This window comes from Paroedura picta, chromosome 5, assembly GCF_049243985.1.
Source record: "Paroedura picta isolate Pp20150507F chromosome 5, Ppicta_v3.0, whole genome shotgun sequence".
In the NCBI taxonomy this organism is placed as follows: domain Eukaryota; kingdom Metazoa; phylum Chordata; class Lepidosauria; order Squamata; family Gekkonidae; genus Paroedura; species Paroedura picta.
This window is the reverse complement of record NC_135373.1, coordinates 105,787,342-105,799,948: the sequence shown is the minus strand read 5'-3', so window position 1 is coordinate 105,799,948 and position 12,607 is coordinate 105,787,342. Positions and strand designations below refer to the sequence as shown.

Here is a 12,607-nt window from a genome sequence, read left to right as displayed (position 1 = left end):
AACCCAGAAACACAGTTAGGCCAGAACTACTGCACATCAACCTGCTTCGAACAAAAATTATGCTTACAGCACGACAGAAGAGCATCTGTGTGCTCAAATGCAACACCTACATATGCTGGCACAGAATCCTGCTAATGGATATTCAGTGCAGTGGAGTATGTAATAATGCCTCTTATTTATTACATAAGCATATCCTACGCATATCTGGGCTCTCCTGTGCTGCTTGGGAGTTCTTAGACAAAAGACAGGAGTTACAGCACAGTAGAGCATCAGGTCTGGTCTGTTTAGGTTGTGAGCTAGAAAACACGGATGAACCAAGCGGACTCTGGCGCTCACCTGAGAGTAGAGAAGATGCTGTCCTGCTTTAAACATGCCTTTAACCTGAAGAGCATTTTTCTGTTTAACTCACAAGAGAATATGGTATCTTCCAGTGAACTTTGTATGCCCACACATTAAACAAACAACAAACGGCCTGAGAGCTGGGGGGGAAGGGAGGGACAGGGAGAACATGCAAATTTAGAAAGGAGGCCAAAAATGCAACTGATAGCACAGCACTTGTTCAGGACTTCCAGAAGGGTTTCAGAAAAAGCTCTGGGTTCAGATACAGTCGGGAGCTTCAAAAACAGACCTCTTCCCTGAACCCTGAAGCCCAGAGTGGGCTGGGGGTGGTTAAAGCCTCAAAATGCAATGGCAAACTGACAGCTAGAGCCAGGAGCAGAGAGCCAAGGCCAAGGTGAGATACTTTTAGTCTTGAGGGAAGGTAGGGAAGGTTCGGCCACAAGCTAGACAGCTTGGACATGCCCTTAAGACACTGCAGCAGCAGCAGCAGCAGCAGCATACAGAGGGCTGTCAGGGCAGGAAGGTTCACCAGCGACTTGCTCCGGCGTGGAGCATCCCCAAGACAGAGCACCAGGGCCAGCGCCTCGCGGTCCTTACCACTCTGCCGGAAAACCTCTCGATGGCCCTCTTGACTTTGCCATAGGTGCCCTTGCCCAGAGTCTCTTGCAGCTCGTAGCGGTGCTTCAGGTTGTGCTTGTGGTGGTGCCTCTTGACGCCTTGCTGCTGCTTCTTCAGCTCCGCGGCGGCGATGCCCGAGGCGGCGGCCCCTGGCGAGGCTGGCTCCCCGGGGGGCTCTTCCATGGCTGCGGAGGCGCCTTCCCCGCCTGTTGCTTCACCGCCGCCGCCGCCCGCCGCCGCCCGGCAGCATTGCTGAGGGGCTTCTGCGCCGCTGCCATCCAGCTCGGTCCCATCCATCTCCTGCTCGCACCCTGCGTGCGCCGCAGAGGCACTCCTGGCAGGGCGGGAGGAGCCTCCGGGACCCTCCCTTCAGGCGTGCCCCACCAGGGCCAGCCCCAGACCCATTTGGAGCCAGCGAGCGAGGGACGCCCGCCCGCCCTCCCGCCTCCGCTTCACCCCCTGCTGCGGCGGCTCGGCGCACAGTTGGCCATGGCAGGAGGCGGGAATTTGGAGCTGGAGGTGGGCGACGCGCCAGGGAACAAAAAGGAAAGGAAAGGAAAGGGGGAATGGGCCGGGCGAGCGGGCGGGCGCTCTTTGTGCAGGCGCCCCGAGGCAGGACTGGGAAACAAGCGACCCCCCACCCACCCACCCTCTGCCGGGGGGACACGCCAAGCCTGCCCGCCCCTAAGAAAGGGGGCCGCCTAGGAAGGGCCCTTCTCCTCAGGCCTGGGCTGGGCGGCGGCGGCTGGAGGCGGCGGCGGCGGCAGAGCCCGGCGGCAGAGCCCGGCGGCATAAAGCGGCGAGGCAGAGGCGGCTCTTCATGTCCCTGTCAGCCAGGCCGCGCTCGCCTGGGCCACTAGGCAAGCTCCCGCTACCAGGCCCCGCCTCGGCCGCCCTTTCCCGGCGGGGGGGTCGGCGCTCGGTGTCTGGGCCGGGAAGAGGCCGGGCTTGGCTCGCCTCGCTTCGGAGGGGGAGTCGCCGGGTGGATCTAGCCGGGTCTGCTGCCTGGAGCCGCCCCTTGCGCCCGCCCGGCTCTTCTTGCCGCTCTCCCAGGGCAGCGACAGGGGGTGTGGGGGGGATGCAGGGTTAGTCCCAGATGGCCTTTATCCCGAAAGGGCTCCTTTTCATTTCACGGCTCCACGGGAGACAATGGAGGGCCGTCACAGCAGCCGGGCCTCCCTTCACAATGAAGCGAACAATCAAAGGGATTAAGGCGCCTTAGAAAGCCGGGTGCTCCCTTTCGAAAGTACCGAAAAGTGGGAGGGGGGATTCATTTGTGCGCCAGTAACGACTCCCCCCAAAGTAATTTTGCATTGGAATCAAAGTCTGGGGGAGTCGTTGGGTTAGATGGTACCAGCAAAAATCAATTGGAGTCCTGTGGCAAGTTGTTGTTGTTATGAGTATTATTAGTAATTATTAGTGTTATAGTGTAGGTTTTCTTGAACTAAAGCCTTCTTCATACACATAGGTCTGATGATGTGGACTGAAGTCTGCAAAAGGTTGTCCCGACATGATTTTTTTTAAGTTGTCAGTCTTTAAAGTGCCACAGCAGTCTTGTTTGTTTTGGGCACAACTTGTACCTAAGAGAATCTTTCCAAATGGATTCTCTAATTTTAAAGATTTTTACAGGCAGGTCGCACAAAGTCACCATCAAACGCCACGGCTCACATCTTTGTCAATGGTCTGCACCAGTGTGTAAGATTATGCCACTAGTACAACAGTTACATATGAGTCCAGTAGCATCTTAGAGACCAACTAGAGTTGCAGGGTGTAATCTTTCAAGTGTCAAAGCTTCATGGGACACAATAAAATAGAAGTGGAGATCTGAGTCCTTGGGGGGGGGGGGGTTGTTGTAAGAAATGCTTGTAAAGGATGCAAAAGTACAATGTATATTGTTATCAGCTTGATTAGATTAGATTTAATTACAATATACATTGTATCTTTGCATCCCTTGCAAGCATTCTTGATTAGATTAGCCCTGGTTATAATATACATTGTCCCTTTGCATCCTTTACAAGAATACTTTACAACACACACACACCCCTCAAACTTTAAGCAACTTCTGACTAAGCTAAATGGACTCAGATCTCCACTTCTGTCTAAATAAAGGATCAGCCTTTGCCCCGCCACTGCATACCAACATGGCTACCCTCTGAAGCTGCTAATACAGCAAGCCACTATTCAAACATGGCCTCACTTGACTGATGCTAGTTATGCCTCTATCTCTGGGCTAGCCCATAGTGCAAAAGAGCAGGCAGTAATATGATGTGGGAGAGACAGTCAGAATTTGCAGGCATGCATGTACAGAAGAATGGGCTGTCAAAATGAGGTTGAATGGACTTCAGTCTGCCAGCGGAAAACTTATTTATTTTATTCTATTTATTAACTGCCACTTTCATCTAACCAGCTCGTGGCGGGTTACATGATAAAAGCCCCATACAATAAAAGTCCCATTAAAAACCCCAATAAAATTCATGAAAGCAGTAAATAACAGCCTGACGGTAAAAATAACCCCACCTCTAGTCCAACCAACTCCCTGGTGGACACCACAGTCAAGATGCACTTCCACCATTGACGATAGATCAACATGGTGGTTTGTCTTCCGGGGGGGGGGGATCTGATGTTCTACAGCTCTAGCTTCAACCGTAAGCCCGGTGGAAGAGCCCCGGTATTGCAGGCCACGCGGAATGCCAGAAGCTCCCACAAGGCCCGCAGCTCTTCCGGGAGCTCATTCCACCAGGTAGGGGCCAGGACTAAAAAGGCCTCCAGTGCTAGTTTTTTTGGGAGGGGTTTTGTCAGCAAGGAGTTTTTAAATAATATACCTACAGTGTCAAGTTTTGTTTTTTATTTGAACTGTGCAACTGAAGTGATTTTAGGAAGGAGGCTTAAAGTTTTCTTCTTCCTTACTTGGGATGTGGGAGGCTTAGGTTTGTAAAGACAAAAGATCTGATTCAATGAAGAGTTAAACCCACCTAAATCCTTAAATGGAATAATGCAGCCTTGTCCAGCTTCTAGTCAGATAAAACGACCCAGAGAGAATTATTGCTATACCAGCATGGATTTAAGTCATGCCAGTGAAAGGAGCATTTTGGATGACATCAGCCTTACAAGCACTGGAATCAATTTTAGATGTTCTTAAATATATATATTTAAAATGGCTATCTACCTCTTTGCTCGCTTCCCCATATTAACAGTGTACACATGTAAGCAGAAATCACATGAGACATTTAATGTTATGTGTGAAAAGAATTACTGTTACAAGGATTCCCTCACTTGATCCCATGAACAGCTTTTTCAGCAGAATGTTCCAAAGACACCCCTTAATATAGGTTTGGTGACTAATTCAAAATATGTCTTACCCTTTTACAATATGTTCTGACAGAGACATAGATCAGTGTACACATGTAAGCAGAATTTGCATGAGACATTTAGTGTCATGTGTGAAAAGAATTACTGTCACGGATTCCCTCACTTTAATCCCAAGAACAGCTTTTTCAGCATTTTGACTCAGTCAATCAAGCACTTGGGACAAGTCACATGAGATTCAGAATATTCCAAAGAAGCCCCATCAACATGGGTTGGGTAACTATTTCAAAATGTGCATCACCCTTTGACAATATATTCTGATGGAGATACTGATTGTTTGTTAGAATGCCATTAAAAGGGATACCGTACTTCATTAAATGCCCATTAACGAAGGAAAGAGAGTCGCCATCTGTCTCTTGTGTTGATTTTTGTGTATTGTTGGTTTTGGCAAGGTACTATTATTATTATTATTGTTATTGTTGTTGTTGTTGTTGTTGTTATTATTATTATTATTATTATTATTCGATTTATTTCCCGCCACTCCCTTATGGCTCGTGGCGGGTTACAGTGTCTTAAAATACATAATACATAGTATTACGGTACTTTCCTCAAGAACTTTGTAAAAAAAAGAGATTGAAGTGGATTAAGGATGAAACTTTGTAGTACTGCTATTTTTTACGAAGACTATGGCTGCAATCCTAAAGACACTTTCTTGAGCGAGTGAGGGTTAATGAGACTGGATGTTTGACCAACATCATATAAGCCACCTTTAGACTCAGTGAGAAAGACAAACTATGAATAATGTCAATACATAAATAAACTATTTCCTTTAATATAAATATTCCATCAGTTTGATAGTCCAGCCTACCCTAATCTCATCAGAGCTTGGAAGTTAGGCAGGAACAACAATGGTCAGAATGAAATTACACAGAAGGTAGCAATGGTAAACCACCTCATCTCTTGCCCTGCTTTAGGATGCTTTGGGCTGATCCTGCATTGAGCAGGAGGTTGGACTAGATGGCCTGTATGGCCCCTTCCAACTCTATGATTCTATGAAATCCCCGTAGTTCTGGGGTTGTCAGGAGTCATTTGCAACTTATTAGCACACAATTATTGTAGATAAGGCATCTGCTTAATTTAGGATGTCATCAGGGGGATGCCGTTGCTTTGTCTTTAGGACCCAAGAGTTTTTTCCTCTTTAATATTGGGGGCGACCTTCATCCTTTGAATTCATTACCCTGCTTTAGAACTTGCTTGAACTCTGGCAGATCTCCACAAACTTGGGCTATCCTTGTCTGTTTAATTTGCAAGGAAAGGAGACCTATAACTGCTGAGCTCCAAAATTCTTGCATCCATCTAGGTCTAGCTGGAAGCTCACTTCTTTTGAGGCCACGGGGCAGGGCTGGTTCGCTGCTCAAGGAACCACACAAAGAGGGTATGTCATGGCTTTTGAACCCGTCATTGCCTGGATCTGAGGTGAGCCACTGTGACGCTGTTAACACTGCTGGTCCTGGGCCAGTGACAGGTGGCACATGGTACTTGTTTGCAGCAGCTGAATATCTCAACAAGCCAGTCCTTCAGAGGTGATCTTCCACCACTCCATTTCTCCTTTCTTGCTGCTGCCACCTTTTATCACAGCCACAAAAGAAACCTATCACTTTCAAGATCCCATTTTTGCCTAAATGGCACATTGTTTGTTTCTTTATCCTGTGGCTATTTTCCTCTGGTTATTGTTTTTTCCGCTTCATAGCCAGCATGATGTTGTTAAGAGCAGCAACTAATCTGAAGAACCAGGTTTGATTCCGCACTCCTCCATATGAAGCCTGCTGGAGGATCTTGGGTCAATCACAGTCCTCTCAGGACTCTCTCCGCCTCACCTACCTCACAAGGTACCTGTTGTGGAGAGAAGAAGGGAAGGTGATTGTAAGCTGCTTTGAAACTCCTTAAGGTAGAGAAAAGTGGAGTATAAAACCAACTCTTATTCTTCATGGGTGACTGACATGAGTAGCCATATTTGTCTGTAGAATTACTGTACAGACAAAGAAGAATTACTGTAGAGGAAGGGTCCTGTTTACCATTTCTAAATCCTTATTCTCAGTTTTTACTTCTTTTGTTTTCCTTATGACGTTATTCATGATACTCAAATGCTGAATGCAAGAGATGGCACCCACTCAAGAATGAATCCAACAGATCCTTAACCCTTGCAGGGTTAAAGTCATATGCATCAGCAGTCTGCAGTAAAGAGAAGAAAAACAAAACTCCTTTTTCTTTCCAGATTTGCTTGAATGTTATATATTTTTCTCACTAACGAGCTGTGAGCTGCCAACACTAGTCACTTCACCAACACAAACAATAAAAAAGTGATGAAATATGCAATACTTTGTATTTAGGACCACATTTGCACTTTACTCATGCCTTTCCTGGCTTAAACCATTTGAGTCAGTGAGTAAATTTGCCCACATCCTGAAGATCTTAATCCTGTAGCATGTGGCCAAGCATGATTTTTTCCCCTTGAGGCCATCTTAAGTTCTACTAAGCATATTCGTTGTTCCGTAAGTATCTGTAGGATAAGTTTTTCTTCTTCTGGTTTCTACTATTAGCATAGAGTATCCGCGATGGCAAGCAATATTTAAGAACTGAATACAAAGGACTCAAGTTTAGCACAAGGAGCTGAAATAAATTACTGTTAGGAGAAGTGATCAGATTTTGTCATGTCTGAAACAAAGAGAATGTACAAGCATCCAAAGCAAATGTGCATTACAGATAGCGTAGCCACTTCTCAAATGAAAATGTACCGTAAATCAGGGGTAGTCAACCTGTGGTCCTCCAGATGTTCACAGACTACAATTCCCATGAGTCCCTGCCAGCAAATGCTGTGTCTCCCCTTAAGGTGGGTGGGCCTTCCATACGCAGTTCCTGAAAGCAAATGCAGATTACAGAAAGATCTCATGACCAGAGGAGATAAAAGCCATATCAATCTCTTGTGCTTCTTTGTGGTTGCCTCTTCCCAGTAGCAGTTACTGGCAAACGAGTTCTGGTTAGGTACGCTCTACCACCTATGTTCCTAACCATATGGCTCCAAATTTATGCATCTGTTTAATTACAAACTTATAACTTCTTTTACTCCAGTGCAGTGTAAGGTGTTTCCTCTCTCTCTTTCACATACCAAGCTTCTCTATCACAGGTCTATCAAGGTCAGTAATATCTTGTTCTGACTGACAGCAATTCTCCAGGGTCTCAGAACTTTTACATCACCTTCTGCCTGGGCTTTTTAACTGGACATGCTGAAGATGGAAAGTGTGCCACTGAACATGCAAAGCAGTGTGCAAATGCTCTGTTGATGGGCCATGGCCCCTTCACCTCTTTGCCCCCTCTTTTCTTAGCATGAAGAAAAGGGGAAGAGAAGGTGGTATAACTGGGAAATTATTTCACGTGGAATAGTTCTATTTCTTGCATACCCAGATTTAGCCACGAGGCCATACTAGCTGTCTCATAAAAATAGTTACAAGAGAAGTTGCTCCTTGAACCCCCGTAGGGCAAAACTGATGATAAGAAAATATGCTCCCTGGTGATGTCAAATTAAGCTGTGGCCAGTAGGAGTCAGTTATACACAGCCTTAAATAGAAGGTTCATAAAGACAATAGAAACATTTTTATGGTGCTTGAGAAACTGCATATTATGACTTTGGAGTAAGTACAGATAGAACAGGGAGTAGCAGATGCGGCAGAGAAAAAGCATGCTTTTCTTGGAAGTGGAAGTATGAACAAGGCTGAAAATAGTTACATGGTAAATTAATCTTGGGTGTCTTATTTAAGTGCAAGGATTAAATATAAACTTCTGTTCAAACCTTTCTAAACTGTTGTTATATATGTTGTTTATGCGGCAGCGTTTCTATTTTAGCCAGTGACTAAAGAACGTAGATTTGGCACCAGTGATTGTGCTGGTCCCAAAGGAAATATGAAAGGATCCAAAAAGTTCAGGGCAGAACTACAGGTTCTTTCAGCCAATGCATATTCCCGCTAGCTGTTGATTTATTTTGCTTTATTTTAAAACATATATCCCACTTCCTGCATTCCTTAAAGCAGCTTACATTCTCGGTGCCCTCTGAAAACAGATTGCCTTATACATTCTGCAGGAGACTGGAAGACATTGATACCCAATTATTGCTAACAGCATATGCTGACCTCAATTTCAGGCCATCCCTATATCATATAAGACTATCCCAGTATACAAACATTGGTCATATACCCTTTAAGAAGAGCATACCTGTTAGCACATTTAAACATCTTCCCCTCAAATGTAACTCAGGGCAGATTTCTCCAAATTCCCACTTCTAAAAGATTCTGTATGGATGTAATGATCCTGACACACTTTACCATATACTTATTGAACATCCTAGGTTTGTTCAAATGCGTCGTCCTTCAGTGGGTTACTTGAAGACAATGAAATGGTTCTGTGTGGATGAGAAGCATTTGATTTATGTACTATTAAGTAACAAAGGCCCTGAATTTATTGTGATGGTAGCCAGGATATCATTGGTTATTCTAAATCATACTCATGATTTAATGAACACTGTAACCCTTTAAATATCTAATTTCTTTTTACTATAAATTCAAATGAGTAGCCCTGTTGGTCTGAAGTAGCACAATAAAATCAGAGTCCAGTAGCATCTTCAAGACCAACAAAGATTTATTCAAGGTGTAAGCTTTCGAGTGCAAGCACTCTAGTGCTTGCACTCGAAAGCTCACACCTTGAATAAATCTTTGATGGTCTTAAAGGTGCTACCGGACTCTGATTTTATTGTTCTTTTTACTATGTTGTCTTATGTGTGCCAATAAAGATATTCTGATCCTATACGTTCAACAGCAGATGGCTAGGTCATCACAGCAAAGGAACTGGCTTGTGCAGACTCACAATGTGCCATTACACATCCTATTTGTTAAGGCAATATTTCCTATCACGCAAAGGCACTTAGGTGAATGAAGGAAGGCAGATCTTGTAATCTTTTGCTTTATTCCTCATCAGTCACCGGTGGGGAATGATGGAGAAAAGCTTATTTCTATAGCTCCATCAAGTGGTGAAACTCATTATCGTGAGCCAACTAAAACCATGCTATCCAAAATGCCTGGGTCTTGGTCCATCTTTGCATAAACTGGAAATTATTTGTGTTGAACTCACAAGTATTAAAATAACGTAATGGGGGAAATCATGTCCACGGTGGCAAGGAAAAAGAGCTTACAGGTGGTACGGATGAAGGGGAACAGAGCAGATGTCTACAGAAAGGACTTGTGACTCAAGACTATGTTTTTGTTAGATTCAAGTGGGTAGCTGTGTTGGTCCTCAGCAACATTTGAGGCTAATGGCGCCTTTAAGACCAAAAAAGATTTACTCAGTGTCTTGAATAAATCTTTGTTGGTCTTAAAGGTGCCATTGAGCGCAGATTTTGTTATGTTTTTGTAAGGCTATCTGTCTTTATTTCTGAAAAGCAATGCTCAGCGCATCAATCTGTACAGTCTTGGTTCTCACATGGTTTCAGAACAAGAGTACATTTTATTGTTCATCACTTCGACAACGTGCCCATTGCAGCTCAGTTTATTTCTGCCTCACATGAAAATTGCTCACCTGCATTCATCAGTAACGCATTTGAAGACAAGAGAAATGGCTCTTCCATAACCACTAGGAAGCAAAACCCTATTTTTAAAGAGGGGCCAATGAGAACCCCAATTATCATTTTAGTTACAGGCTCACTACTCTGAATATATTATTTCTTACAGATATCGCGTAATGGACAAAGAATCTCATTCAATATATATATGTCTTTGCATTTTTATTATAAGCAATATTTCCCCTGAAACCCTGGCAACATTACTTTGGCCGCTTCTTGTAGAAAAACAGATCTGATGCTTAAAATCCGATGGAAGCATAGACTAAGGCTAGACTAAGTCTGGACAACTGTCTCAAAATAATAGCAGATGTAGGCGAATCAGTGTATGGAAGGAAATGGCAAAAGACTCCCAGGAGCACACAGCTATGCCCTCATTATAGTTCCCACAATATGCCTAGAACCTGTATTTTCCGTGGCAAGAGTCCTAAGGGTAATTAGAATAGAGCAGGCATCCAGGGGCACTTTAATTACATGAAAGCTAAAGGATATTGCTCCACTGAGAGCCAGCTTGGTGTAGTGGTTAGGAGTGCGGACTTCTAATCTGGCGAGCTGGGTTTGATTTCCAGCTTCTTCCCCCACATGCAACCAGGTGTGAACTTGGGCTTGCCACAGCAGTGATAAAGCTGTTCTGACTGAGCAGTATATCAGGGCTCTCTCAGCCTCACCTATCTCACAGGGTGTCTGTTGTGGGGAGAGGAAGGGAAGGCAATTGTAAGCCGCTTTGAGTCTCCTGGTAGAGAAAAGTGGCATATAAGAACCAACTCATCTTCATCATCTTCTGATGCTTTTGGATGAGGGCAGTTTAAAGGAGCAATAGCTTATTGATGAATTTAGCAGGGAATTATCTGAACAGTAGATAGTTGTAATTACGTAAATGCAGAGCACCTATCGCCATAGTCTTGGCCCATTTCATGTTTTATAGGTTATCTTTCATTATATCCTGTTATCTTTCATAATGTCCTGTCTTCTGCTGATTTGGATTGGAGGCTGAGGCTGGCCTGTTCCTTTCACTTCAACCTCAGGAAAGTGCAGGTGGAACTTTTCACAGCATGGAGATAAACATTTCACCTGCTAATTTCTGTAGATCAAGCAGCTACTAAAGCAGGTTGGCTCCTTTCCTTGCTATAAGTCAGCAGGTGTTTAAAATGGAAGGCAGGCAATCCATTTATCAAAACTCCTGGAGAGAGCACCTGCATATTTAACAGATGTGTACAAGAAGCCCCTGAGCTTCTTAAACAGGTCTGAGGACAACTGTGTCTATCCATATTTCTTCTTCCCTGGGTGCAGGGGAAAATAGAATCCTTAATAATTATACAAAAAGAATCTATTTCCCTCTGCACCAGCTTGGTTCTTCCATCTTAATTTTACTTTGGTGATGCCCCATTTTTCTTCATTTCTTTTCTCTAGGCAAGATGCCTTCCAATTGTTCCCTCAATGGAGTGGTTAAGAGGTGGCCTCTAATCTGCAGCGCCTGGTTTGATACCCCACTCCTCCACATGCAGCCAGCTGGGTGACCTTGGGCTAGTGACAGTTCGCTTAGGGGTGTTCTTGCAGAGCAGTTCTATCCAAGCTCTCTCAGCCTCACCTACCTCACAGCGTGTCTGTTGTGCGGAGAGGAAGAGAAGGTGATGGTAAGCGGCTTTGAGACTCCTTCGGGTAGTGAAAAGCAGGGTACAAGAAACCCAGATCTTCATTTTCCTTCTAAGGTTGCTAGTGGGGTTGAGCGCTTCGGCCGCCAAAGCAGCCGTTCCAGCCCGAAGCAGCCTGCACTGCAGCGTGGGGGGAGGGGCAGCACCTGTGCCAGTGCCACCCCTCCCCCACACACCACGGTGCTGGCTGATTTGGGCTGGACTGGCCGCTTCAGCGGGTGAAGCACAAAACCCTAGCTAGTGTTTAATCCAGTCCCTGTTCCTTTAGCATCTATTTGAATTGCAACACTTATCAAGTAATGTTATTTAGTTTGTAGAGTGATGGGGGAAAAACCTCAGCGGAATATAATATCGCAGATTGCATTTGGCAAAACAGCCATTTTATCCATGGGAATTTATCTCTGCCCTGTGAAAACTAATGACCATCTAGAGCAGAGGTAGTCAAACTGTGGCCCTCCAGATGTCCGTGGACTACAATTCCCAGGAGCCCCTGCCAGCAAATGCTGGCAGGGGCTCCTGGGAATTGTAGTCCACGGACATCTGGAGGGCCGCAGTTTGACTACCCCTGATCTAGAGTCTAGCAACCCTACAACAGACTGCAGAAAGTTTAGCTATTTGCTCCCCAACATTTGGCTGTAAAAGTCTTCTCACAGCCCTAGACAACCTCATTTTATTGGATTTATTTATTTATTCGAGTTTTACCCCGCCACTCCCGAGGCAAGCTCATGGTGGCTTACAGCATCTTTAAAATAACATGCAACACATTTAAAATAAGCATACAAATAATATGCAAATATTTAAACATCCCCGAAATTTAAAAAGCCTAATACAAGCCTGTGGCAGCATCATTACAGCAATCCTAGCCATGATTAACATACTCTACTGCTGGCTGGATGATGTTGACTCCTAGACAGCAAAAAATGTAACCCTGGGCTATGACTGACATGCTAGACCCTAAAGCAATGCATTGATGACATTTTCTGTGCTTGAAAAACAACTTAGGAGGCATGTGATGGGTTAGTCCACATGT

At 44.9% G+C, this 12,607-nt stretch overlaps 1 protein-coding gene across 2 annotated transcripts in view; it reads right to left on the bottom strand.

The window, feature by feature from the left end:
* Positions 1 to 1,575, bottom strand: part of NUAK1 (NUAK family kinase 1) — a 75,847-nt gene extending 74,272 nt beyond the window's left edge. For both annotated transcript variants that reach the window (XR_013231390.1, XM_077339710.1), the window contains exon 1: positions 937 to 1,575. Coding sequence is in view for 1 of the 2 variants with exons in the window: in XM_077339710.1 (XP_077195825.1) it covers positions 937 to 1,254 (318 nt within the window). In the remaining variant the exon portion in view is untranslated. The remainder of the gene's footprint in view (positions 1 to 936) is intronic.
* Between the last annotated feature and the right edge of the window lie 11,032 nt (positions 1,576 to 12,607).